At 39.3% G+C, this 27,787-nt stretch overlaps 4 protein-coding genes across 4 annotated transcripts; 2 read left to right on the top strand and 2 right to left on the bottom strand.

Moving 5' to 3' along the window:
• Positions 1-134: 134 nt before the first annotated feature.
• Positions 135-8,179, bottom strand: LOC105922507 (membrane-spanning 4-domains subfamily A member 4A). The gene is made up of 7 exons (XM_012858400.3): positions 8,047-8,179; positions 5,255-5,488; positions 5,065-5,166; positions 3,937-3,993; positions 3,304-3,513; positions 2,298-2,423; positions 135-804 (listed from the first exon to the last, which is right to left on the bottom strand). The coding sequence occupies exons 2-7, from the start codon at positions 5,456-5,458 to the stop codon at positions 724-726; spliced, it is 780 nt and encodes a 259-aa protein (XP_012713854.2). The 5' UTR covers positions 5,459-5,488; positions 8,047-8,179; the 3' UTR covers positions 135-723.
• Positions 8,180-10,823: 2,644 nt separating this feature from the next.
• On the bottom strand, positions 10,824-12,665 carry LOC118565169 (histone H2A-like). The gene has a single exon (XM_036144882.1). It carries the CDS (start codon positions 12,584-12,586, stop codon positions 12,200-12,202), a length of 387 nt encoding a protein of 128 aa, XP_036000775.1. The 5' UTR covers positions 12,587-12,665; the 3' UTR covers positions 10,824-12,199.
• A 215-nt stretch (positions 12,666-12,880) lies between these two features.
• LOC118565168 (histone H3) lies at positions 12,881-13,503 on the top strand. Its single transcript, XM_036144880.1, has one exon. It carries the CDS (start codon positions 12,968-12,970, stop codon positions 13,376-13,378), a length of 411 nt encoding a protein of 136 aa, XP_036000773.1. The 5' UTR covers positions 12,881-12,967; the 3' UTR covers positions 13,379-13,503.
• A 6,090-nt stretch (positions 13,504-19,593) lies between these two features.
• Positions 19,594-27,311, top strand: LOC118565534 (B-cell receptor CD22-like). The gene is made up of 6 exons (XM_036145953.1): positions 19,594-19,844; positions 22,634-22,894; positions 24,858-25,118; positions 25,687-25,777; positions 25,882-25,939; positions 27,181-27,311. The coding sequence occupies exons 2-6, from the start codon at positions 22,849-22,851 to the stop codon at positions 27,274-27,276; spliced, it is 552 nt and encodes a 183-aa protein (XP_036001846.1). The 5' UTR covers positions 19,594-19,844; positions 22,634-22,848; the 3' UTR covers positions 27,277-27,311.
• The last annotated feature ends 476 nt before the right edge of the window (positions 27,312-27,787 follow it).

The raw sequence follows: 27,787 nt of genomic DNA, 5'->3' as shown, positions 1-27,787 counted from the left end.
AAATGCTAAACTGACGCTACTACAATAGACACTGGCCAGTGGGGTGGCCAGGACATGGCCACCCCCTGGAGGCGCCCCTGCCACAAAGGCGGGATGTTATTCCAGCATTCTCACTACAAGGGAAAACAAAATGAAACATTCCACACATTCGGTGTTGAGTTTTATTATTCAGCCACCATTTTCAATCCAAGTGTTGACAGAGACGCCCATGTTGCCTTAATGTCTCTATCTGCAAATTACATTGAAAAAGATGCTTTTTAACACAGATACTGAGTAAATATGGAAACTCAAAATTACCCCCTCCCTCCACCCAATTTACAGACTACCATGTAAGATTAAATCTAATTCTAATTTTACAAAATTGTATCTGTTTGACTGATAAAACTACAGGAGAATCAGAGATGACCTGATTTCATTGTATTGCATTTCCCGCTGCAGGCACATCTGTGGATTTGAGGATTGCTTTGAGTACTAGAGTTGTAGGAACTTTTTTTTTTTTCCCACGACAGGATCATTTTGGCACTAAATTAACTCCACTGAAGGCTTTATTAGAACAATTCCTTAAAACACAAAGTTTTAGCATATTTCCCAACACAAATTGAAAAGTGTGTTGTAAAAGCAAACAAGCAGAACAGTGAAAATACAAAAAAAATATGTTGACAGAAGAGTTATGACACAGTTTAGTGGTTTCACTGCAGTCTAACAATATTCAGACTTTTCTCCTCAGGGGGATTCAGATCGGTGGTTGTTCTCGGTGCTACATTCAGACGCTCCAGAAGGAAGAGAGCAGCTGTCATCCTCCTCCTACAGGACAAAATCCAACATCTTAAAATCAGATCTAAATCTCATAGCACAAAATACTAATTCAATTCCCTGTGATCAAATCCCAGACTGGGTTCTCTCTTCTGGTTAACTACTACATAGGAACAGGGACAAATCTTCTTGCAAGATGGCTTTCACATTTTCTTTACACTGCAAAAACAGAACTAAAAATAAGTAAAATGTTCTTGAAATGAGTGCATTTGTCCTTGATTTGAGCAGGTAAATAATATTATCTGCCAATGGAATAAGTATTTTTACCCCTAAAATAAGATAATTGGATATAATGCACTTGAAATAAGTTAATGGAGATGAGTTCTTCCTATTTTAAGTGCACATTGGCAGATTATCTAATTTACCTGCTCAAATAAAGTACAAATACACTCATTTCAAGAAAAATGTACTAATATTTTGTTCCGTTTTTGCAGTGTACAAAGAATTACCAGCCAGGATCCTGCAACACACTGGTTTAGATCAATGTCTATTGATCAAAACTATATATATATATATATATATATATATATATATATATATATATATATATATATATATATATATATATATATATATATATATATATATATATATATATATGAAAAAATTTAAAAAGTGTACCGATACCAGTATCGGACGGGGCCCCGATCCAGCACTAAAATGGTGGTATCGGTATCGGCGAGTACCAACAAATAGGGCGCCGATACCATTTTGATGTTTGTATGTCACTTGAACGCAGCCTTCTCTCTCCCGACTAGTATTATACATGTTATATAAGTTCATGAAAGCTGCACTATTTTGGCATTTGAGAGCCCAAACTCAGGGTTTAAAAGACATTATTCAATTATTAATGTAATTGTACTGTCTTACTATTACACTACTATTATACATGTTATAACTTCACGAATGTTGAATAAACTTTTGGCTCTCAAAGGCCAAAATAGTGCAACTATTTTCACCCATTCCAGGTAGGCAATAAAAAGTTATACTACCCTAAGTAGTATGCAGTTCTTCATATATACACGCACACATCAATTCCAAACAGATGGTATCGGTATCGGCCAATACTGCACAGCCTGGTATATGGGCCAAAAAATTGGATCGCGCAACACTAATATATATATATATATATATATATATATATATATATATATATATATATATTTTTTTTTTTTTTTTTGTTAGAGTCCAGATGTGTTATAAAAACCAACACAATACACTGATACTTCTGTGAGGCTCTGACTTCATAGATATCAGTGAGCTGCATTTTATCAATCTGACACAAGGATACAGAGAAAATTCTCTTAGTCTTATACTGATTTTATTTAACATTTTTGAGATTCATCTTTGCAGCTTGTTAAAGTTTCCTTTAATCCTACTGAAGATGATTTCCTTCCTTTTGCTTTCATTGCTTTTGTACGAGAATGTATGAGAAGTGTTCATGTTCGGTGCATTAGAGGGACACTGGAATCACGTCGTCTTACCACAATACTGGAGTAACGCTTGTGGCTTCTGATCATTCTTCCAGAGAAGACACACACAGTGATGGAGACAGACACTTGCAGGACAAGCAGGACCAGGAAGACGCCCATGAGGCCGTAAAGGAGCTCCTAAAAGATGTGACGACAAACATAAAGACAGATGGGAAATAAACACTCTGAACGCTCTGGTTGTGTACACTTGCATTTTTCCCCTCTTCACCGACTCTAATATAGACATACGGTCATCTAAATCTGTTGATATGTGACGCTGGAGGTTCCAGAAGGTTGTATCTTGACAAGACAACGCCTTTTTAAGTTCTGGGTGGTGATCACAGTTGAGTGCAGCGGTCTAATTTCTCTTTGCAAAATAAAGAGGATTCATTTTAAAGCACTCCCTGGATTGAAAAATATGCAAAAAAACTGGAAAGTCCGTGAAGATTTAAGGAGAGTTGGAGATTTACACAAGTTGCAGAAGTCTTTAGGACTTATGCTGTTTGGACAGAGCCATTTCTAAAGCACTGACGATTCCAACCTTATCAGTTAAAACAACTGTATAGAATTATGAGTGATTCAGATGTGTCACCGCTCTGCAGATGTGTGGAAAAAAGACCCAAACTGCACCCCAGATAAAACGAAATTGGTTAGGAACCACCATGGCTCCAGCCTGCCATTGGAGCGTAAAGTCTTGGAACACCAGTGCCCCTGTCCACGATGAAGCCAGCTTTACATCAACTTAAACTGACAGGATGTGCACCCAGAAAGCTCCACAACCAACACATGTAAGATGGACTGGGATCTGCAGTGGGCATCACGGATGAGGCCAATCTCTCCTGGAGAAAGAGTTGTTGGTCAGACGAGAACGGTTGATCTGCCCGGACACAAGGGCAAGAAGAACTTTTGGAGGAGTTGAGGTGAGATTTTCAAACTTAAAAGAACACTGAACCAGCCGTGAAGCGCGGCGTCTCTAAACTTTGACCCTGAAATGCTCCGATCATCTATTCAGACTTACATCTAGCATCCTCAGGTCTCGAGGGCATCTCAGCTTCCATTTATCCACGGCGCTGTCGGTCACGTTCGGGGTTTGGAAGTCGACATTGGAAGTCTGGAAGTTGCAGAACATCTCGGAAGGTCGGCCACTGGCCAGCAGCACGCAGTCGTAGGTCACCCCAGCCACGCCGAGCAGGACGCTGAACACGTTGGACACCAGAGACACCCAGACCTGCGCAGACAGGGACCACTTACACTCCAACTGATTCCTAAACTCTTTGATCATTCCACTGATGTCATTAAAAATGACTGATGGGAAAGGTGCTCCAGGTGGATGAGGTGGAGACACCTATATTCTGATTAGATTAATAACTGATTATATGAACAACTCACAGCTAAATTAATGTAGAATAAATTAAGAACTATCATTTAAATCTTGGCGATAAACATTTGAAATCTTAAATTTATTTAGTCAGAACACAAATGTATAGTTTAAAGTTTATCTTCCCACCTGTGAAGCTTTCTGAGATAATCTTTTTTTTAACCTTTCTACTGCTTCACTAACAGTAGTTCATCTTTAGTACCCTCACGCGTTTAAAATAAATAAATAAAAACAGAAAGGTAAGATGATTTGCTCCAAAAGGCAAAACCTCACCAGTTTGACTGAAGAGTGTCTTCCTGTCGCCACAGCCAGAGAGCCGGACACCACAAACTGAAAAGAACCAAAAAAAAAAAGGCAAAGGTTAGATTATTAAGGTTTATCCTGGGAGAGAAAAAACAAATACTGTGATTCATTATCTCACTCATCTGTCACATTTCAACGAGGAGTCCTGGATCCATTGTGATCTGTCCAAGGTGGCAAATTTTCAGACTTTGTGTTGATACATGAGGTACCGGAGAATTAAGTAATTTAGTTTTCCCATTGCAAGCTACTATTCTGGCGAAGCAAATTCACCTCATCCCAGGATCCAAACACCAGCAGCTTCTATCGATCATCTTCCCTTTTTAAAGATCTAGGTTTCGAGGTCAGAGATTTCCAAAGACTGTCTTCAGACCCAGGGTCTGATCCCAGCGTCAAAAGCCTGGAAAACCACTGAATAGGTGTGCAGATCAGATGGATCACCTTTGATTGAGGATTAGCATCTCTACTGTGAGCTCCGCTCAGACGATTGAGCGTTCTGCCTTATTTCTAAGTCAAAACCTGTACAAAGCCGGTCAAGTTAATTTCCAATTATTCCAAATCCAATTTTCTCAGTAGAAACCCTCAGCCTCAGACTTAACAAATCCACTTTGTTATCCAGTGACCGGACATTGGCCAGAAAGAGAGTCGGAATAGGTGGCTTCCTAGCCTTCAGCTGGGCCAAACCGCCCGCCAGCTTCCCCTTCTTCTGTTTTCGGGCACAACATTTCCTCTTGACCGTTGCTTCCCTGCACTCTGCAGCGCCGCCCTCAGGAGTCACCGTCTACCCAGTGCGGATTTCAGCTTGAGTGATGTATTAAAAACTGAACTGCCTCTGATGCCCATCAGTTTGGTTGAGCAGAACTTCAGCCGTGAATTTATCCCTGAACCGGTGCCTAAATCAGCCTCAAAGTAATTAAAAAAAGGCTTTATACTAGGATATGGAGAAGCCGTAGCACTTCTACGCACCACCACAGCAAAAAAAAACACGTAGTACAAACGTATAAAAGAACAAATCTTACATTTAATCACATTTTTTGACTCACATTTACAAATTCACAAACCTACATATACGTTTTTATTGAGTTTTTTTTGTTTACGTACCAAAACACCAAGGGCAAATGGAACATAGATGATCAGAGCCCTTGTGGATAACACCGTCAGACTGAACAGAACACACAGCACGCCGATGAAGATCTGAACGACCTGAAAAAAAAAAAAAAAGAAAAAAGGATTGTTCAACATCTGCTGATTTCACTTAGCCACTAATTTCCGTTCTGTGTCAGACTCTCACCCCAAGGCCCTGTGGCTCCCCCCGCAGGAAGGTGGTCTCCTTGCTGCCTTTCTCAGAGGGGTGAGGCGGGGTCTTTGGGACGGGGTTCAGAGCCCGCGCTGTGGGACTGGCAGGAGTCTGCAGGGGGATGGAGGCGTCATCTTTGGGGATGACTTGTGTTATGATCGTGACTCCACCCACTGTGGTGACGGATGTGGACGTCATGATGGAGGTCGGCGGAGCGTAGAGGGAATTCTGGGAAAATATACAAGTACAAAATAAAACTCAAAATCCTGAAGCTGCTTAAAATATAAACTGGAACAAGAGTTTGTAAACTGCAGAAATCCAAGTGACAAATCACGACCTGGCCCCCTTTTTAGCAGTATAAACAAATGCATCACCATGAAACGTCCACTGGCCATCAGCGGGTATCAAAAGAAGCTAATCAAACTTGAGGCGATCAACAACACGTTATAACAGTGCATCATTGCTTAAAAAAAAAAAAGATCGAACCTAACTGCATCAATGAGCAATAAACTTTTTTTTTCTCACAATCCAGCAGCTTGGAGACCCTGTTTGAGCCGCAATAATTCTCAACAAGGGTTTTCTCTCCAACTATATTCGGGTAAACTCTTCTTTGCAACATTGCTTCATTTAATTAAGATCTCTGTACCACTCCCAGAGGGTCCAGCCACAGCATTTGAGGTCAGAACATGGACTGCTTAATTGTAACACATCAGTCTTTTCCCCCCATGGCCTTTAGTTGCACTTTTGCTGCATGACTGTCCTTCTAAAGTCTTGGGCTTGATTTAAAATTCAAATGTAGACGGGCAAGCCTTGGTTATACTGCAATTTCTTTTTTGTTTTTTTTTTTTTTTGTTTTTCAGAGAAAATGCTTTTTTTTTTTTTTTTTTTTTTTACCCCCAGCAGGTCTTCCACAAAAAGCCAAACAATGATGCATACAATCTTTTTCTGATTGACTAGTCCTCCAAATCAAATAGTTTGACACGGAGGATGAATAAAACAAAATCAACTAAAGAAAAAAAATACAAAAATAAATTACATATTTTTAAAACACAGAGATTTAAAGTACTTCTTGATTCTAAAATCATACAAGATGCTATATATTAGAAACTTCATATATTAATATGACCCGAGAAAAATAAATAAATAAATAATTTGATGACAAAGTGGATTTTTAAGGCTTGTTGGTCATGTTGCACCGGGTGTCACATGACCAATGACGTCATTCGTTGACAATTCGTTGACCCCCATGGGCCCCCCCCGGAGAAAATGAGCGCCACGACACAACAGATAAATATGCGTCCACTCTCAGAGCACTCACGTCCAGCTTATTAAGTAAAATTATCGGAACACATAATGCTCAGAACCTGTGCTTTGTGCTGAATGTACATCTTTTTCTTTTATGCGCTGTTTTGGCGAATTTCAGCCATCATAAATTATGCCAGGCAATCGGGCTTCGACGAGTTGTTTCCGTGTTTACATCCCAACTTCCAGCCAGAACTGCGATTATAAGCCCCGATTCCAATTACACACCAGCAACCCATTTCGTTTATTGTCCTGAAATGTTTTTCTGAGACTTACCCGAATCGTAACAGACGCTTGCGCTGTCTTTCGTGTTAAAATCATCACTTTGTGAATCCCCATCTGAACTTGTCGTGGTGTACTCCATTGTACTCTCTGTAGCTTAGCCTGGGCTACATCTACGAACAACGTCATCGTACCACGTGACCCAAATTGTGGAGTTTTTGCCTAGCGGTCGCCGAGGGGCAATTTTTAGTCCTTAAAAAAAACTTTAACAGTGCATTCACGATCTTAATGCCACATTTTTTGAAAATATGGTTACTAATGCATGTATTTCCGAGTTGACCGATCTCAGAATAAAGAAGTACTTTAAGTTGCTGATCGGCTAAACTCTCTAGTTGCGTTTTGAAGAAAAAAAAACAGTTCAATCAAATTGCTTTCAAACAAACCTACACCTTTAAAACTAGGTCTGCAGAGTTGAAGCCCTTTAGCTCAGAGAGTTTTACCGAAACAAAATCCTATCCTGCATTTGTTTTATGGTTATTGTTTTACAGGACCAAACAGGAAGACCTTTTGTGGACTCGCTGCTTCTGTTGAACTTTATTTCCCAAGTCCAACACACCACAGGTGTCCTGATAAGACACATAAAGATGATTTTAGTAGACGTGTTGGACCCTCCTCCTGACTTTACCAGCAAGTTTCAGGGCCACATAAGCTGCTGGCAGCTGTTCCATGGGGAGGGCCCATCTCCTGATAAACACAGATTATGACTGGACTCTGGGAAGTTTTGCGCAAACAGCCAGGAAGGGTAGCAGCGCAACACAGACACACTCCATGCAGAAAAACTCCATGCAGAAACAGCCCTGGGCCAGAAATCAAAGCAAGGCTTTTCGTTTTGTAGGCTGATGTGATGGTCTGCGCGACCGTGCGTGGAGCAGCATAAAAATAAACATATTATATATATATATATATATATATATATATATATATATATATACATACATATATACTTCATTCTACTCAGAGCAACGCAATCTTATTGACTTTATTTTAAAAGATATATTAATACCCAGGGACAGAAATAAACACGTTCATCCGGCGTTGGAATAAAATGTGGAGGAAAACAACACCATTTGATAGGCCTAACAGGGAAACCCGTGGCGCAGCACAATAGTTTCGAAAAACAGCAAACGACAAGAAAAAGAAAACCTCAAGTATTATTTCAGAAAGCACTTATCTCATTTCATGAATATAATAAAGTTGCGTACCTGCTTTAAATCCTTGAGTTTTCAGACCGACTCGGCGTACGTCTGAGCTGAAGCCTTCCTGAATAAAGTTGAGGTGCCTTCAGGTGTCCTTCGTAAACCGGAAACCTCACAAACGTCACTTTCTCCGCTCTGAAACTCGGCTTGCGATAAACAACGTGATCAGCACAGAGGATAATAGAAAAAAGGAAACACATTCATACATTTAGATGTCAATGAAAATAATCACAAAGCAACCACATTAAATAAAGGCAATTGTGTTGTCTAACACAAATTACGACAACTTTGGGGGATTTAGCAAGCTGTATGCATAAGTTATGAATCATTTGAATTAAAATTTGATTTTATACAATATTATTAACACCTTAAGCATATGTTCAACATTACAGGCAGCTTTGTCCACCTAGTTTCCTGAGTCTTTACACTGTGCATGTTAAAATCCCGAGGGTATATTAAGGCAACACAAGGAAGTTCCGCGGCATCACTTCTGGGAACGGGAATTTATTGCCAGTAGTCAAACAAACTATATTTATATACAGAGTCAAATAGCTCCATACCAAACACACACATGAAATAAGTGAATATAAAATAAAAAAAAGTATATACATAAACTCTTCAGCAAGAGATACCTTGCTGTTCCTTTGTTTTTTTTAGATTCAACAAACTTGCACATTTATTGGGTGCTCATTGATGATGAGCTTGTTTTTCAGACAATTACATCATTTAACAGTGGCTTTTAAAGAGGAAAAAGTGGTGTTAGAGCCATAAATAGAAAATATTTAAGTTATTTGTATAAGGGTTTCCTCTTTATTTTTATCATATTCAGTAAGAAGATTTGTTCAGGCCATTTTATTGTGAAGTTTAGTTTTACTTTGCAAGGCTTGCTTCCTGTCGACCCGTATATTGTATCAGAAAAAACTATGGATGGATTATCTAGCCATAGAGCAATACAGTTTTACCGTGTAAACTGTGGATGACTTGGAAAAGGAAGAACTTCATTTTTTATAAATAAAGATTTTTTTTTTGTTAAAATTCCCAGTTTGCACGTGTCCTTTACTTCCAGTGTCTAAGGAATGACACCGAAATTTGGATCTCTTGACATAACAAGTGCCTTTTTAAAATAAAGTGTAATAATTAAAGGCTACCATTTTGTAGAATATTCTTGTATTTCACTTTTACTTGTCCCCATGTTCTAGTGGGTCCTGTGGAGGCTCTGATATAAAAGAACAAAGTAAATATGAAATTATTAAAATGCAAAAATTCATACTGTAGAAAGTGATAGAAACATCTACCATGGACAGTCTTTACGCATTAATTTGTCTGCTACTTTTTTAATACATAAGGAGCATGGAGAACCCAATTCTGTACTTTGAGTAAGATGGTGACACCAAAACTGAATGATAACCTGAGTGGCTGTCCATTTCATCATTGAAATGAGAACATATTAATATATTATTGGTATATACTAGTATGACTATTAAAGAACAGCAGATTAAACTTTAAGATATGTAAAGGCCTAGATTAAATGAATTTTGCGACCACATCAACAGATTAAATAATTGCTTACTTGCCCTGCCCCCGCTGGCGCACAGCAGCGTTGAAATGACACCATGGGAACGCCGAGCGCTTCAAACGGAGGCGCTCCGGGCGAACATGTGCATCTATGCACATCTGGCAGAGATGAACCGACATGCAGGAATACTCTGAATCAGTAATTTTCCAGGGGTGCTGAGCTAATATTTAGAGGTGCTTGAGCACCCCTAAAAATGGCCTAAATACGCCTCTGCATTTGAACCCAAAGGAGAAAATCTGTTCTCTGTTCTGTGGTTAGGGTTTTCATGCAAGCATTTAGGCATTAATTTGAGAGGCAATTAACATTACAAACTAATAGATAAGGCTAAATATAATGCTCCATGCTCTATTGCAGCTTGCAGAAAATTATGATTAAAAAAGAAAAAGTTACTTAGCTGTCTGTTTTATTTCATTAGCATAACAACAGCCCTGATATAAAATGAAGTGTAGGTTTTCAGATTGAGCTACATGGTAGTCTGGTGAGGTATGTTGACATTTGTAATAATATATTAGTGTACAGTAGCGTGTCCGGTAAGTTAAGTGACATGCCATTTTACATAAGCTAAATGCAATTTATTTTTTATACATAAAAGGACAAATAAAGGCTAATTGATAACGTTAATTTATTGGACGCTTAGCTCTGGTTTGGGTGAACCAGTTCTTGTCTGAGAGCGTTATTAGGTTTGAAATTTACTAGTATGTTGTGTTTTGAGAAACTTCTCCTGAGTTTCTCAGAAACCCGCGACACATGTGGAAGGACAATGTTCTAGCGTCTGCTCTCTCCTCTGTGTTCGAAGCTGTGTTGTTGTTTTTCTGCCAGCTTTGTTGGCTGATTTGACAAAGGCCCATTTTGGGTTACCAAAATGATTTCCTGATGTGCTTGTGTTCTTTTTGTTTTTCCTTTGTGGCAGAGGCAATGTTTTCCGCCCGGTAACTCAGAACTCGGAGGTGAGCGGCATTATGTATGTGGTCCAATGCAGCGAGGACTCCTACATTGGAGAAAGTAAACAACAGCTACATAAACGCATGGCACAGCACAGCAGTCCACTTGCACCTCGAGAACAAAGGGCACTCTTTAAAGACAATGATGTCCAGATTTTGGACAGGGAGAACTGATGGTTTAAAAGAGGAGTCAGAAAATGGATGGATGGATGGATTGATGGATGGATGAAAGAAGCCATCTTGGTCAAAACAGAAAAGCCATCACTAAACAGAGGGGGAAGATAGCGTTTCCAAATCCCCAATGTTTACAGCTCGGTCCTCCACATTCCAACGAGATTACATAGCAGTATCATCATGATTCAGGTGACCAAGTACTCCACTCACACTTCTAATGACCCATGACAGTGGTGGGTGGGTCATTGATTTGCATCTGACTTAGAATGCACCTAGAAGGATGGGTCTCCATATAAAAAAACAGCAGTGCACCAACTACAGGTTGTTCAAGTGTGAGCCATTAGAAATGACAAAGACTCCAGGATAGGTGGTGCAACGTCTTCAGAAAGAACTGAACGAAAGTCCGCTTGCCTCCGATTTAAGCCTGTTTGCTGTTGCGATGACCCGGATAACTGAGAATTTACACAGGCATTTCTTTACTTGGTCACAAGAGTTTCACTGGATCCTGTGTCGATTGTTTAGTTCAAATGAGTCTGTTAGCAGCTTTTCATCTAAATGAGGACACACGTCTACAATATGGGGGGAGGGGGGCAGTCCTGCTATTCTTTGTTAAAATCCCTGTAAACTAGATGATTGAGTCAGGGGTCAGACTGAATATGATTGATTGATTAGTTCAACAAACCCAACGGCTGCTTCTTCGACACTTACAGGCCATCATGTTACATGTTCGATGTTCCTGATTAAAATATGCAAAAAGGGGAAAATGAGGAACATCACTGCACCTCCTGAGGTCATGACTGATTACTAGAAGTTGCTTTATTCCTTGAGGATGAAAATTTAAAACAGCCATGTTAGTTATTATTCTATAAGCATTTAAGGGTCCTGAAACAGCGTTTTCCAAATGTTCAGCTTCTACCGCACAGAATAATAGTAAAAGTCTTAAGTGTTCCTATTAAATTAAAAACAGGGCTAGAACTGGGTGTCCAAAGTGCAGCCTGGAGGACATTTGCTGCCACCTGTTTCACAGGTGAAGAAGTCTTCGACTCATGGCATTTTCCCTTATGTGGATTTTCTCCCTCTAAAGGAATCTATACATTTTGAATACTTTATAAGTTTCAATAGGCAATGCTGCTTCTTAAAATAAACCAAATGTGGAGCAAAGGCTGAGGGCAAACTCCGGGTGGAAAAGTGAAAAAGAACTCCACTGAGCAGACCTTGCAGCTCTGCATCAAAATACTGATGGATTTGGTCCTTGTACACATGTAGACGGGTATTTATAAAACACGAACATGTGTCCTACAGAATTTAGCGCAGTTTGTCACATTTTAAAGAGACTGGCTCCTCATACCAACTGAAAATAAATCAACGTAGACGCATCACAGGATCATTGCTCTGCAGTTTAAGTGGGTGGCTCTTAAAAGAGCCGTTGTGGGGCTGCTTTGAGCAGCAGGTTGGTGGTTGGGCCGCTTTACTTGGCCTTGGCGGGCTTCTCGGTCTTCTTGGGCAGCAGGACAGCCTGGATGTTGGGCAGCACACCGCCCTGGGCGATGGTGACTCCACCAAGCAGCTTGTTGAGCTCCTCGTCGTTGCGCACAGCCAGCTGCAGGTGACGGGGGATGATCCTCGTCTTCTTGTTGTCGCGGGCAGCGTTGCCGGCCAGCTCCAGGATCTCAGCCGTCAGATACTCCAGCACGGCGGCCAGGTAGACGGGCGCTCCGGCACCGACACGCTCCGCATAGTTGCCTTTACGCAGCAGCCTGTGGACGCGGCCCACGGGGAACTGCAACCCTGCGCGGGAGGAACGGGTCTTCGCCTTGGCTCTGGCCTTTCCGCCGGTCTTGCCTCGTCCGCTCATTGTGATGCTTCTGTCTTGGAGATGATGCCGAGAAGAAATGTCGCCCCGGACGCTGAAAGCCGGCCTTAAATGTGCGCCGAGAGAGCGGGACTTTTTGAAACAGCCAACCAGAAAAGCTGCCGGCAGAGCGGGACACGCGTGAATTTAAGCGCACTTTTCCAAGCGACCTTCCTCCAATAAGCAGCGAGGACTTGGTCCGAGAGGCAGGGCGGCTCGGCGCTCTCTAGGCGGAGCTGAGCTCCGGGAGGAGCCGCTCACCAATCAGCAGCTGTACACGTCCCGCAGCGGCACCGCCTCCCGGCTGCTGCCACCCTTTAACAGCAGCGGCTCCCCGCTTTCTGCTTCATACTTACCAGTTCTACTGCAAAGGAAGCAGCAAGCATGGCCAGAACCAAGCAGACCGCCCGTAAATCTACTGGAGGCAAAGCTCCTAGGAAGCAGCTGGCCACCAAGGCGGCCCGCAAGAGCGCGCCGGCTACCGGCGGCGTGAAGAAGCCTCACCGCTACAGGCCCGGTACCGTGGCTCTGAGAGAGATCCGCCGCTACCAGAAGTCCACGGAGCTGCTGATCCGCAAGCTGCCCTTCCAGCGGCTGGTGCGAGAAATCGCTCAGGACTTCAAGACCGACCTGCGCTTCCAGAGCTCGGCCGTCATGGCTCTGCAGGAGGCCAGCGAGGCTTACCTGGTGGGTCTGTTCGAGGACACCAACCTGTGCGCCATCCACGCCAAGAGGGTCACCATCATGCCCAAAGACATCCAGCTGGCCCGCCGCATCCGCGGAGAGAGAGCTTGAAAAGTTCCTCAGCGCTCCTCAAACCTCAAAGGCTCTTTTAAGAGCCACACACTCTCACTCAAGAGCTTTTTCCTTGTATATTACACATTTTCTAAATGTAACTAAGTGACGAAGATAAAGACACCAAAGAGGGAAAGTTGCTTATAAAAATTGCAACATGAAAATTTCGTTTACCAGCTCTACTATGAGCACCTTTTTGGTTAAGTTATTTTATTTATTTTAAATTAAAAGCAAAAATGTGGCAGAGAGACGTTGTGCCTTTTTTTTTAAAGTTTTCATAGGAAAAAAATCTTGTTTGAAAGACCCTGTATCAGTCAAAGTAGCAACAAAAGAAGTGTAATGTGCATTTTTATCAATGCATGAGTTGGCAAAACCAAATTTCAGCTATTCTGTGTATATAGCCACAGTATATGCTTTGAAAAAACCAAAACCCATTTGATCATGATGAAATAAGGTTTTATACACAAAGTCTCCATCTTGGTAATGTTTTGTTGGTCCTTTTTGTGAATGAATATTGCCCCCGCAGGCACGATTAGCAGATATAAACAGATGTGACGGCATCTAGTGACAATATCGCAGAGCTTTCATAATGTCGGTTTGCTTGATTAATAAATCAATATTAAATAATTCCAGACCGAGCCTGACCCTCTGAAATGCCACCACCAGATCTTGGAACGTTCTTCATTGTTTCGCCTGGAGGTGCTAATAGCCGTTGACCACCGCCTTGTTTTAAGCCCTGCTGCACATGCCCAGTACATACTTCCGTTAAAATCATAAATAAACACGAAAGGCTTTTACTAACAAATTGAGCAAAACTTAGGATAAAACACCAAAATAACTAATACGCCAGCAGGACATCATAATTTTTCATAAAAACTGATGCATAGTGAGCTACTGATGTATAAATAATAATAAAGAAAAGTCAAATAAGGTGGCTATGCACCTTTAATTGAGCTGTACATCATGCAATACTATGATGAGGATTTGGGTAAAGTGTTGGCTCAGCATCTGGCCTCCAGAAAGGTAATAATGGAATGAGACGAGGCCTCATGAGGCATTGAACCGCTCAAGCCACATGTGTCAAACTCAAGGCCTGCGGGCCAAATCCGGTCCATCAAGGCAATTTATCTGGCCCTCAAGAGCCAAGCAGGAATATCATATCATAAAGTAGAGGCATATATCCTTTTAAATTGAATAAAGTGCCCAAAACTAGGCCTCCTGTAGCGGATGTTGATTAAACTGTGTAGTAACAGCATCCTGCCACTAGATGCCAGTTTTCCCACAACACATTAAAAAAACCCAAAAAGAGAAAAAGTGATGACCAGTTTAAAGTGTAACACACCCCAATATCAACTTTTTTTGCAGATAAACTGTGCAAAGCGGGCCTAAGGGTGCTACTTTTATGTTACTGTGCATTTTTAAAATACTTCTATGTGAATTGAGATTAAATTATGAAATCAAAGGTGTCATCTAAACAGGTGCAATTGTCCCTTTTAATGACTTCATGATGCCAAAGTGGCCCAGTATAGAAATGAGTTTGACACCCCTAACTTGAGTTCAGGAAAGGGTTCAGTTCACTCGGCTTCATTTGCACATGAAACCCAACTACTGGCCGAAACCATAATCAGTCAGCAATATAATGAATGAAGCTATAATGAATGAACCTCTATTTGTATCTTTTAGGGCCCTTGTGAATTATCATTAATAATAGCCATATATGTATCTTATGATTATCACATCTGTATATTAAAATATGTTTTACATGTTATGTGTATATTTTTTTCCAAGTACACGATTATATGGCTGGCTAGATATGTTTTTCTGTTACTTTAATGAAATGGCATGGCCTTAAGCAGACAAAGTGCCTAAGGAACTTTAACAATTTTTATTTAGCATTTTTATTTAAAATTTTTTAAAAATATGTGCAACTGTATACAGGAAACAAAACAAGAAAATCCAAATCATTCATTATTTTATTTATAAATATTCAATATTATAAAACTTGCAGTCAACCAAAACCTATAACATTAATCTAGAGTCTAGAGAGCTAGGGTCAGGATGCGTATAGACGGCAAAATCTGATACTTTTCCCATAGTTGCCCGGTGAGGTGGTCTCCAACTTGCTGGCTTTGTCATCTCCTGCTGAAGGCTTTGCTCCAACATTTATGAGGGGGAACCAGTTGGGTGGCAGAAACATTTGACTCTGCAGACAGCTCAGCAGTGGCGTCATGAAGTAGACCTCCAACCTCCAACAAGGTTGAACTATGATGTTGATAAAGGGACGTTGGTTTGTGGGCCAGCTTCACCTCACCTATAAATAAAGTAACTGTGAAAATACAGTTCTCGGTAAGCAAATCTAATGAATCTTAAGAATGTAAGATTTACTTAATGTTATTAGGAGAAATCAAATATTGCCTGATAGGTGAAATCCTCCTCTTCCTAGCTGGATCCATCCTCTCCTAGCCCTCTTCAGTCACCAAGCTCCTCTCACCCAAACTTGTCTCCAAACTGTGATACTATCCAGGCTATCAAAATGATATCCAAAAGCTGAAGTGACAGCAACTCTCCAACAAACCCCCTCATTTTGACTGAATACTGAGGCGCTGAAATGCCTGTCAAAATTTGCAGGAAACTTGCAAGCCTTTGGACGTCATCATTTTTGGTTCCTCCCTGAAATGAAGCAAGCCTAGATGTGCACTTTTTGCACACACACACACACACACACACGCCTCGACACACGCCTCATCTCATAACATCCCAACAGAAAGGTCAATATCACGGCTGCAGTAACTGTCACACGTTGAATGAAAATGAATATAAACCTACACAGAAAACATTTATAGTCTTTCATTTGTACAATAAAATTATAAACTAGCAAATAGCTGGAGAAAAAAAAATGTAAACACACTAAATGCAAAGTTTGTTTTAAATCACTTCCCTGCTGTCTTCAGTAGTGTGGTTTGTCTGAGTTCACCTTTTATTGTAATATAACATTTTATACATAGCCACCGTAAGATCACCCTATGGATAAACATTGTACTAAATGAAATAATCAAAAGATAAATAGCATAGCAAATCTTTGGACTTGCATTCATTGAATAGATATGAAAGTCAGAAATTTAGGGGAAAAAAACAAGGTTGTGGTTGGCCTTGTATGTTCATAGGACTGTTTTATATTAAGTGTGACAGGGAGCCAGTGGAGTTAATGTGTGAAGAAGATGATGTGATGATGCATGCTGCTGTCTTTTGGACTAGTTATAGTTTATTGGGGGATTTCTAGAAGACAGAGAACATATGCGCTGGCTAGAAAAAAAATGTCAGTCAAATTTACTTTTTTTTTGTTGCATTAACCAATAATAATAAAGAAAAGATCATAAGCAACCAACTGCACTAAAACAAAGGTCACACAGGCTCCCACAATGTCACCAGGAAACCAAATACCCAACACAATTGTCTTTCTCAATCATGCCATACCAAGCCCTTCAAGGATAAACTACAAAGGGAACAAAGCATAAAAGTTTGCACAACCTTGTTAAGCCCTTCACAAGCTTACAGCCATTAAAATGGTGTGAAAACAAAAGTAACATGGGCTATTTTTGATGCTGTATCCTGTCCACAAACCACAGAGGAAATATGTCTTTACTGACAGTGGCCATCAGCATCGAAGGTAGAATCATTTGTAACACATACCATTTCTGAGAACTTCATCTCATCAAGGCCACAAAAAGAGATGGAAGAAAAAGCAATGCATTCGACTGCTGCAGTGAGCGTATTTGTTCTCTCGGCCCTCTCTCTGTCAGGTACTGTAGGTTATTCTTTTTATCTTTAAGGATGAGAAAATAAGGGGAAGCATCCAATTTGTTGAACACACCAGAGTATTACGTAAATGGAAAAGTCATAGAAATTGTTCGGTTTGAGTTGGTTTGTTTAAAGAGTACTGTTCCTATTTTGCTAAAAGGTCTCAAAAAGACGTGGTTTTCTGTAAAATGTCTTGGAATCTAGATATTTTTTTTTTAATTATACACAGCCGAAAATTTTAAGAAATAGTGGCAGTCTTGCATTAAATCATCATGTTCTTAAATGTTACAACTGACTAAGAAATATTCCGTTTCGCTTCCCATCCAGGAAGCTTTCTCAATTCAAAATGTTGGTGAAGATTCACAGCCATCCTGGTCAATTTTGGCCTACGTTTCTTTGGTTTTCAGAATTTTATTTCCTAATTTGGGATACTGTTTAAAAAAAAAAAACAAGAAGGACCCCACTTCCCTTTTCTCTTGGCTTATCAGGCAAAACTGTATGTTTTACCTAATAAGTCACAAGTCCAAGTCCACAATTAGACACATTTATATATTCTTGTACTCTGTGTGAACAGAGGGTAAAATATTTTCACATGTGGAGGGAAGGAGAACAGGGAAAAAAACTTTTTTATCATTTATCATGTAAAGGAAAGCTGTCCATGTCATTAGGAAAGCACCGCAGAATTAATTGGTAAACCAAGAAAACACTTTCTAAACATAGAAATTGCATTCTGTTGAAGGTATTTGAAAAGATTTTCATTTTATTATTTGAGTGGTGGAAGAAAGGGCATCAGTCGCACCCCACACACGCTCTTGATTCTGTACATCGGTGCTGAAGAACATGCCAGATACAGTCGTGGATCAGTTCTCTAAAAAGTAATAAATGATAGCATTTAATGAGTATACAAATGTCTAAAGAGAAAGACAGATTACTTGTGAACAAGAGTCTCAATTCATTTGGTTCACAGCACTGATCTGCAAATACAGATACAACTGGCTCATTTAAACAATGACAACAATTACAGCCACCTCATCTAGAAATCAACAGAATTAGTCAAAAAGTAACAATATTCTTCCTGAGTTGCACATTTAGTTAATCCCGTTCTGTTTTCCAATGTGTTGCAGGGGTTCAGGGTGAAAACCAGTGGAGCGTGACTTACTCTCCCTCACACATCTGTGCCATAAAAGGAATGACAGTAGAATTACATTGCAACTATACACATCCACCCAAAATAGATGATGCAGTTATAGAAGTCAAAAACTTTCTGTGGTTCACCAAATTGCGAACTAATGGTCCTGTGGATCTGAAAAGTGACCAAGACTACCGCGGTCGTGTGGCGTATAAAAACAACTGCACTGCAGAAATCAGGGATGTAAGAGAGATAGACTCTGCTATCTACAAGACGAGGTTCATAACAAATCACCGCGATGGGAAATACACTGGCTTACCAGGGGTTCATTTGATTGTCACTGGTAAGATTTTACATTTTAATTGGATGATTCAAATGTGTTAAGTGATCGCACAAATTTAATTTCTCTCATGTCGTCTTGCGTTCAGCCCTCGAGGTGCAAGTGATCAGATCAGAGCGCAGACAGAATCAGGCTGGGACAGAGATGAAATGCAAAAGCAGTTGTCTGCCTGATCAGCATCCCTACATCTGGATCAAGAACGGGCGGGACGTTTTGGCAGAGGCCTCCTCCTCATTTGTGTACACTTTTTCTGATACAGACCACATTTCATGCGCAGCAGCTGGATATGAGAAGTTCCCCTCTCCATCAGTGTGTCAGTTGTCTTTAACATATTGTTTTGTACTATACAGAAGGATGATGTTTGGTGATTAAATGTGTTGCACAATTGGAAGTAAAACATGTCATGAAACAATTAGGATTTAGTTTCCATCTGTTCCATCGGACAATTCTTAAGAGACAGATGCTAAATTATTTTTAGATAAATCAGATTGCAGATGTTTAACCAAAATACCCAAACATGTGTAGGAAACCTTTTTCAGGTTGTTCCATCTGTATTATGAATTATGCATTATTAACTATAAGCAAGAAAAGATCAATTTTGCATGAATTTTAAAAACACAACATACTTAAGAAAAAATTACTTGCTGGAATTAACTATACACATTTATTTAATGTATGTTGCATTTTGGAAATTGTACAACATGACATACAATGCAGTGGAAAGGTATTTTCACCCTTACAGGTTTCGTCTGTTCTTTTTTAAAAAGAAATAGCTAAATTTAAATGTTTCAAAACAACATACAAACTCAAATTTAAGACAAAGATAATACATTCAATACACTTTTTTTTTTCAAATAATTACTTTATATGTAATTAATTAGTAATATGTTTTGCTTGACATGGCAAAGTGCTATAACTGTTCATGTTTCCTATTCCAGATATGCCAAAGCTGCCCAAGGTCTCACTGGCTTCCTCTGGTGAGATAGTGGAGGGCAGTTCAATAACCCTGACTTGTACCAGTGATGCTAATCCTGCAGCTACTTATACCTGGTACAAGAAGAACATTCCCAGTCCTCTCAGCAAAGACTCACAATTTGTCTTCAGATCTACCCAGTCCTCTGACTCAGGAGAGTATTACTGTACAGCTGAGAATGTGCTGAAAACAACAACATCTAAAGTCATCTTCATTGATGTAAAATGTAAGTATGCTTTTTTTTCCCCGGGTTGTTCTGACCTGCTCTTAAATATTGACTTAAAATGGGTCTCTGGGCCGATTGCTGGATCCGCTCCAGAATAGCTGACTGCCGATGGAGCCCATAGGCTCGTCTCCGCAGCTTGCAGGGGCTTCAGCGCTGCGGCTGTTGAGGGGTTTCCTGGGGCTCCTCTCTGCTCCTCTCTGGGATGGGGGAGGCAGCTTTCCCTGTGTTAGTCACTCTTGGGCACCTTTGCTCTGAGGGTCCCTTCAGGCATCTGGGGTTCCTGTAGCGTCTGCCTGAGTGCTCTGTGGGACGGGTATTTGCTCCTCAACCACTACTGAGCATTATTCTTATGGCTAAACCTTACAAACACAAGCGCACTTTCGCAAATACTTACAGGTGCTTGGATTCAGGTGCTTACTGATTCACTTCTATACAGAAAACCCCTATTATTACCTTTAGTTGTCACTTTATAATTTTTTTTATTTTATTAAATAATACTGTATATTCTTCAGTGATGGTATCAAGGTGTTGGTTGTTTGTACGTATAACACTATCGATTGGCTTTGCTGTTCTCTTTGCAGGTGAAGAAGCGGACTCAGAGGGTGTTATATTGCCCTTTCCTTTTTAACTCCTCTTTCTCTCCCCTTTTTAACATTTTGTCCCATCTGTTTTTCTCCTTTTTTCCCCTCTTTTACCTTCCTGTTTCAGTGTCCATTTAACATGAAATAGTCCCAGTATAAAATCAAATAAAGCTTCTTGCATATATAAATCAAGCGGAGCACTATGGTGAAAGCAGTAATGCTCCACTTGTGAAAAAAAAATTTGCTCTTTTTAGCATTAAGACAATAATTCTTAATGCTGCATTGCCAGACAGGACACACACACACACACACACACACAAATTATATATGAGTGACTATGTTAAAATAGCTGATAGTACTTATGTTTCGATACCTTATGTTACACCACTTATTGTGGCTATATGCCAGCCAAAAGCACTGGTAAGAATCACTGTATGGTTACTGAATTTAATCATTTTCAACCCATCACTGTGGTGGAGCTTCTGTAGCGAGGGTGCATCATTTCCGATAAAAAGGATAAAGAGGCCGACTAAAGGGCATGTTGTTTGATGTGAATATTGGGTTTGGTTAAGAGGTTTCCCCGATAGGCTCACAGCACACTGGATAGATTTTGAATAAAAAGGGAGATGATTGTCATGAAACGAGAGACTGATTCAGGACCCAGTATTCAGCCAGACATGAGGGTGACAATAAGAAGGCTTTTATAAAGCTCAAAACGTCCAGTCAGGTAATATGCAGGCTCGGTGGTCAAATAACAGTTCCAAGTCAGTACACAGGCGGGCAGGAAAAAACAGGCAAGGACAACAGGATCAGGCTCAGGCTGGCACAGAGGTCAAAAACGCAAATTGGGTCAGGTCAACAGGCAAACAAACAGAACAGGGAATGCTGGACTAGACTCACCAAAAGATAATGATCTGGCAGAGTGCAGGAGACAGAAGCAGGTATAAGTAGGGGAGTGAGCAGGTGAATTGAGTAGAAACTAATTACAGGAAAACAGGTGGAAGTAATCAGAGGCAGGGAAGTGACTGACAGAACCGAACTGATAGGTTGGTGACTGCTGACAGGGGAGTGACAAACTGATTGGGTGAAAACAGGGAGGTGAACAGAACTGAACTAAAAGCTTGCAGAACCCTGACTGATAATATAAAATGAAGAACAAAAGCAAACAACAACAAAACTCAAACTATTCCATAAACCAAAACTAAGACAGAATCTAAACCTAAGACAGAATCGGTAAAATAGAAAGAAGTACAAAATAAACCAACCACAAAACCCCAAATCATGACAATGATTGCACATCAAGAGATGGGGATGATGAGTTGCAGGGACTTTTAAAAAGATGAAAGGGGAAAAACCTACACATCAGATGTTCACTGTGGAAACAATATTTTATTGTGATATTCTGATGTCACGTGGATCTTTCATTAGGTGAATTTTGTTATCAACGTGACGTTGAACCAACAGCAAAGACCTAGTCGATTTAAATATTTCTCTTTAGGTACATTTTGGCTATTTGTGGTTCCACTTAGCACAATTGTATTCTGTTCATGTACCTTTAGCAGTCCTAATTTCAGTAACAAAGTGGTGCATTTCTGGCTGGTGTTCTTGACTTTGGACTTTTGCACAAAAACCTTTATTTTGCTTAGAATTCAAATTCTGTAATTTAGTCCTCTCAACTTATCTTATACAGCATGTCCTGCATTTGGGCCCAATGTGAAATACAAGTTAAAGAAATAAAACTAAATGAAAAATGATCCTCAATGTAACCAACATCACTTCTCAAAAGAAAAAACAACAGAGTTTTAGTTCTCACAACTTGACACTTAACTGGCTTTTGTGGAGGAAAGGATGTGGTTGCACATGCAGGTTAATATAGCGACGCTGCGGCTCATGCATATCCTCATCCAAATTAAACTGTCTATTATTTTCAGTAGCAAAGGTTTACCTTTATTTAAAACTAACATATACAAGAACCCCAATGTGTAGCACATAAACCGAGAAACAAACTTGGAGAAAAACAGGTTGTTGCAGACCCATTATTGTTGCAGACAATAATGTATTATATACGTTATTTGTGAAAACGCAGTTTTATTCACAACTGGACGTTCCATGTTTCTAAACACTTATATTTTAGTTTATCGCTGAACAAAGTAATTAGATTCAAAAGGATTATCCAGTTGCTAAAATGCTCCTTTTTTTCTCTTTCAGATGCACCAAGGATCCCGATTATTTCAGTTCATTCTTCAGGTGGGCTAGTGGAGGGAAGCTCAGTGACTTTGAATTGTAGCACTGATGCTAATCCAGCAGCTAATTACGCCTGGTACAAGGACCACGAAGTTGATCCCCGCAGCAAAAACTCACAACTTGTCTTCAAATCTGTTCAGTCTTCTGACTCTGGAAAATATTTCTGCACAGCTGAGAACATGCTCAAAAAGATGGCATCAAAGGAGATCGTAGTTGATATAGAATGTAAGAAAACAGTTTTTTTTTATATAACACCCATGTTTAAATTTTTACATGAAACCTTTGATGATCCAGATAAAACAGCCACTCAGTTTGAAGAACCTAGTTGATTAAGGCAGCAGCACGTTATAGTGAGAGCAATTTGACAAACACAAAAACATGTAATAATGTAAGATTCAAAACACATGCATAGTTTGGAGTATTTCCATAGTAGGTTTCATAAGATAGAGAACACTTTCAGTGAAACCAGTTCTGATAGGTTCAGTTTAGATTTGAGGGCTTTCCACGCTTTCCTGTTTCAGTTCGAACACGAGAAGCAATACAAAATGTCATTTGATTTGTAGGTCTCTGAAGAAAAGTGCATAAATAAGTAGGAACCAAGCCAATAAGCGCCTTCCACACCAGACATCCAGTATGCATATCACGTCAGGAAAGCATCCAGTTCACAGTGGTGGGTGGGGCAGCTCCAACCAGTGACATATATCAGAGCACAGTCGACTATAGGAGCTGAAAATAATCAAGTATGGTCAAAATAGGAGCTTACATCAAAAGCTTCAGGGCTCTGAGAGAGAAACGTGACTTGTTTATACAATAGGAACTGGGCTTTACCCTTGATAACATTTATTTCATATTAACTTTTAAGGAAAGCTACCTGACAATAATTATTCCCATGTACTTGTGATTGGTGACCAGCTTCAAGGGAACTGATTAATTTGAAGAAAAACAAAAACAGCAACAATAATAATATTATTAGCGTTATTATTAGCATTATTATTAGCATTATCAAAATTGTATCAAATTTTTTTTAGGTTTATAGTTAACAGATTAACTCATACATAAAGGCTGTCCAAATAATGAATATATAGATATAATCAATACAAAAAAATTAATAATTTGAAGATACCCATTTACGTCAAAATCAATATAAACTGACCCATCGACCCTGTTCTTCATATCTATTTGTTACATATGTGTGTAACAGACTACAGCAGCTCATCTCATCAATGATCAGCTGCTGGAAGATTAAACTCTGCTAACATGTCAAGTACTGCCAGAAAAACATTTGCAATCCACTTTTTGTCAAGAAAAAAAACTAAAACATTGTTCATAGTAACTTTCCCTATAAGGCAGACAGGCAATCAATGAAAAAATGCATCATTGCTATAAACTAAAGCTATGACACTGATGTTTGAGATTGACTTAAAAAGGTTAGTAAAGCCAGACATGGATCATGTGACACTCATATATTTATCTAAACAATTGCTGAGTATTCTCATACTTATTGGTTTTGCCCTAATTAAAAAAGTTAGTTAAGTTTGTCATAATGTAATAATTATATGTTTTGCTCATAACCAAAAGAAACTATTTCCCTTCAAAACATTTAGCTATTTTTCTTAGTATTGCTATTGAGTTTAAAAATTTTAGTATTTTTGAGTAACCCTATCAAACATGTTTGTGGACACAAAAAAAATCAGTCTAGTTTCTTACTGAAAAGCATTTTATAAGCTTCATTTTAAAGAGTAATGCGAAAGCCAAAAAAAAAAAAAAACAAACAAAAAAACATCTTTGACAGTAATGGAAACAAATTTATTCTTTTTTTAAAACTTAAATTCTGTAGAAAGCTGCGATAAGTTGTGAGGTTTTCACCCAGACAAATTTGGGAAAGAAAAATATTGATAACTGTATAAAATCCAAACATCATTAAAACCCAATAATGAAACTTCTCTAAGACCGTGAAGGTTCATCCACTGAGAGTCCTGACTAACATGTATCAGAGTATGGATGAGCCACACAAAGGACTTGTCATTCCAACAAAGTTTCTATTGGCTAACTAGAAATAGGACATGAGCTGCATGTTTGCCACTCCTGGTCTACAGTATCTAAAAATTAAACATGTCAGCTGTCATGTTGCTATTTGATATGATCGTCCCTGTCTGATCCTTACAGCTACATTTATTTTGTCATTCAGATGCTCCAAGGCTTCCCTTGGTCTCACTGACTCCTTCGGGTGAGATCGTGGAGGGGATTTCATTGACGCTGACGTGCAGCAGTGATGCTAATCCGGCAGCTAATTACAGCTGGTTTAAAGAGAATAACGAGTCGGCGCAATATTCAAGACGAAACTTCACAATCCCAAATATAGGCCCACATCACGGTGGCCTTTATTACTGTGAAGCTCACAACAGAAGAGGAAGTCACAAATCTGCCATACATTTTACTGTTGTTGCAAGTAAGTCGGATAAGGCATCCTGTTCACACATGCTATGAAAACCTAAAGTGATATTATTTTGAGTTTCATTTTGTGTAGAGCATTTCAGAAGTTCCGGACTGTCAGAATCCTGCACTGTTTTCCTACACACCCTTTAGTGGAGACTAAGCTTCACTCAGACTCTGCCTTGGATTAATGCTGATCCCTGCTGCTCAGACCATCTTGGGCCCTGTTTATATGACAATTATACATTGAAAACAAGATTGTTGTTCCATTTCTATTAACATATCTACCTGATAACGTTTTGATCACCATCCTCACACACTGACAGTAGAAACATTAAAAATGGTGTATTTTCCTTGCCTTGCCACTAGAAGGCAGTATATTTTTTGAAACTCAGCACGTGAACAAATGTTTGAGAGTCACTTCTCATTATTAAATTTAACAAACTGCATTTTTTCCTCAGTTCAGCAGAAAAAAAACATGAAAATAAGTTAATACTATATATCTGTTTTTGCATCAGCTGGCTGTGATGCAGGTTTTTATGCCCATTTTTCAATAAAATGTTGATTTGTCTTAATTTCCCTAGGGACAACATTCAAGATAATGAATTTCACAAAGCTGGCTGTAATTTTTCTGCTGTTGCTGATTCTTCTGTTTGTTCTTTCTCTTCAGAAGAGGTAATATCAGAAAAAAATGATAGTTTTACCTCATGTAATCTGACCTTTAATTATTTACACTTTTATCCATTCGGTTAAATATTGACTTAACTCACTTAATCCAGGAAGAAGAAAACAGTCGTCTTACAAGCTGAATCTGAGGAGCATGAAGAGAATATACAGGTAAGACATCCATTTGCTTATATCTAATAAAAGTAAAGCTGTGAACTGCACTTGCTGCACTGCTGGTATAGATTCTCAGCCATTCAGGAAACGATCATCTTAAGTACTAAGTAAGTTAAAGGAAACTGGACATTCTCTTGTTTCTTTAAGGGCAATACATCAGACAGAAAGAGAACCAGATTTTCAAGACAAATATGGTGTTATTTATAAATTAATATAGTTAATTTATAATACAATCTGAAACCTGGTGCTGGCCGGGAACCTCTGCTGGAGCTTGCTGAATATCTCGGTGGTGAAAAGATGCTCACAGCTGAAGGTGACCGGTTGGGTGGTAGATGCCAGGCTAGGTCAGAGTCTGAGAAACTGGCTGAGGCCATGCACAGCAGATCTAGACAGAAAGGGCCAGACAAATCCAGAGGTTTAGCAAGGCTCATTGTCATGGAAAATAGTCCAGGTCGGGGTCCAGAAAGCAAAAGACTGCACAGATGTCTGACTGGGATTTGACAAGGTAGGAAAACCTGTTTAACGTGATCCTGGTGGAGATAATATAATCATATAAGAAGAAATGCTGGTTGAATATGAGCGTGCAGAGGGCAAAACATGTTTGCTGACCTACTCAGAGTTGGTTTGAAAACCAGACATTTAAATTTCTCCTAAATGTCCTTTTGTTATGCCCCCTGCGCATGCAGAAGGCGTGCCAAACGTTCGGTTTGCATACCGTTTGGTTACAACTGTGATCTATAAAGGAAAATTGTGTGCTGGTGTGCCTGCTCATAGTGTTATAAATCTTTTTTTTTGGTATGTGCCAAATTATTATTATTATTTTTTTTTTTGGCATACGTACACTTTTAGAATGGATTCTACACAATGTTTATACTGTAAATGAGGCCCCATATGAGGACATAAAAGGGATATTTCATTAAAGTTCTCCCTTTTCGCATTTAAATAATTCAGTTGTGGTTTTTAGAAGATCCAAATAAGATATAAAGATATTTACCCATAAGCCTGTTATATTTAACCATGTTCAGAGAGGTGAAACCTAGTTAAGAAACATAAGAAGTCCAGTTACCTTCTACTTAAGTACCTAAGATTAAAACTTAAAATAGCTTTATATGAGCTAAAGTAAAGCTTTTAATTGATAGTTCAAACAGGTCTGGAAAATAAATGTTTTCCATACTTTTGAAAAAATCTATTCTAATAAGCCAACTTGTTTATTCACATAATTTTATCCCCTATACAAGGTTGGCTTGGATCCTGATTATGAGAACATCTCAGCTTTGAGAGCTTTTATCGCATCCCAGGAGGAGGCGAAAGAGAAGCAAAACAATCCAATGTGAAAACAAGTCAGGATACAGCATTGGACGTGGATGAACAAGGCTACACATTTAGACATGAGTGAAAATAAGATCTTAACCAAAAGATGACACTTATTTAAGCTGTGGCTAAAATTTAGGGACATCTTTTGGGAGAAATTCCAATAAAACCAATTTTTTAAAACGTTGCAATAGGTTTATTGGAAGATATTTGGTGTTGGGTAGATTATCATAAAAATTTAATGGGATAGTTTCATGTTACTCAAAACAAAACTTAATTGAAGTGAAACTATTACAATGAATCTATCATATATAGATCTCTTGTAGAAGGTGCAGTTCTGAAGGCTTGCTGATAAGAGGCAAATGAGGGAACACAGGAATAGTGCTGTAACATGCAGAGATTTCAAAATATTGGCTCATTCTACATCTATTTTTAAGAAGCCATCTTTAGGTAATTCCTTTTAGGAAATAAGCACTGGGAGATGGCAATTTTTTGTTGATACTGTTATTAATTTGTTATTTTGTCTGTTTGTAT

This window comes from Fundulus heteroclitus, chromosome 13 (genome assembly GCF_011125445.2).
Source record: "Fundulus heteroclitus isolate FHET01 chromosome 13, MU-UCD_Fhet_4.1, whole genome shotgun sequence".
Lineage (NCBI taxonomy): Eukaryota > Metazoa > Chordata > Actinopteri > Cyprinodontiformes > Fundulidae > Fundulus > Fundulus heteroclitus.
This window is presented reverse-complemented; position numbering and strand designations above follow the sequence as displayed.

What these genes read in the sequence shown, in the direction of transcription:
- LOC105922507 (XM_012858400.3), bottom strand. Translation starts at nt 5,458, where the DNA reads ATGACGTCCACATCCGTCACCACAGTGGGTGGAGTCACGATCATAACA. An exon ending in GACACTCTTCAGTCAAACTG is followed by an intron (nt 3,514 to 3,936) that starts GTGAGGTTTTGC and finishes CTGTCTGCGCAG; the next exon opens with GTCTGGGTGTCTCTGGTGTC. An exon ending in AGCGTTACTCCAGTATTGTG is followed by an intron (nt 805 to 2,297) that starts GTAAGACGACGT and finishes TTTGTCCTGTAG; the next exon opens with GAGGAGGATGACAGCTGCTC.
- LOC118565169 (XM_036144882.1), bottom strand. Translation starts at nt 12,586, where the DNA reads ATGAGCGGACGAGGCAAGACCGGCGGAAAGGCCAGAGCCAAGGCGAAG.
- LOC118565168 (XM_036144880.1), top strand. Translation starts at nt 12,968, where the DNA reads ATGGCCAGAACCAAGCAGACCGCCCGTAAATCTACTGGAGGCAAAGCT.
- LOC118565534 (XM_036145953.1), top strand. Translation starts at nt 22,849, where the DNA reads ATGCTCAAAAAGATGGCATCAAAGGAGATCGTAGTTGATATAGAAT. An exon ending in GATCGTAGTTGATATAGAAT is followed by an intron (nt 22,895 to 24,857) that starts GTAAGAAAACAG and finishes TTTGTCATTCAG; the next exon opens with ATGCTCCAAGGCTTCCCTTG. An exon ending in GTTCTTTCTCTTCAGAAGAG is followed by an intron (nt 25,778 to 25,881) that starts GTAATATCAGAA and finishes CACTTAATCCAG; the next exon opens with GAAGAAGAAAACAGTCGTCT.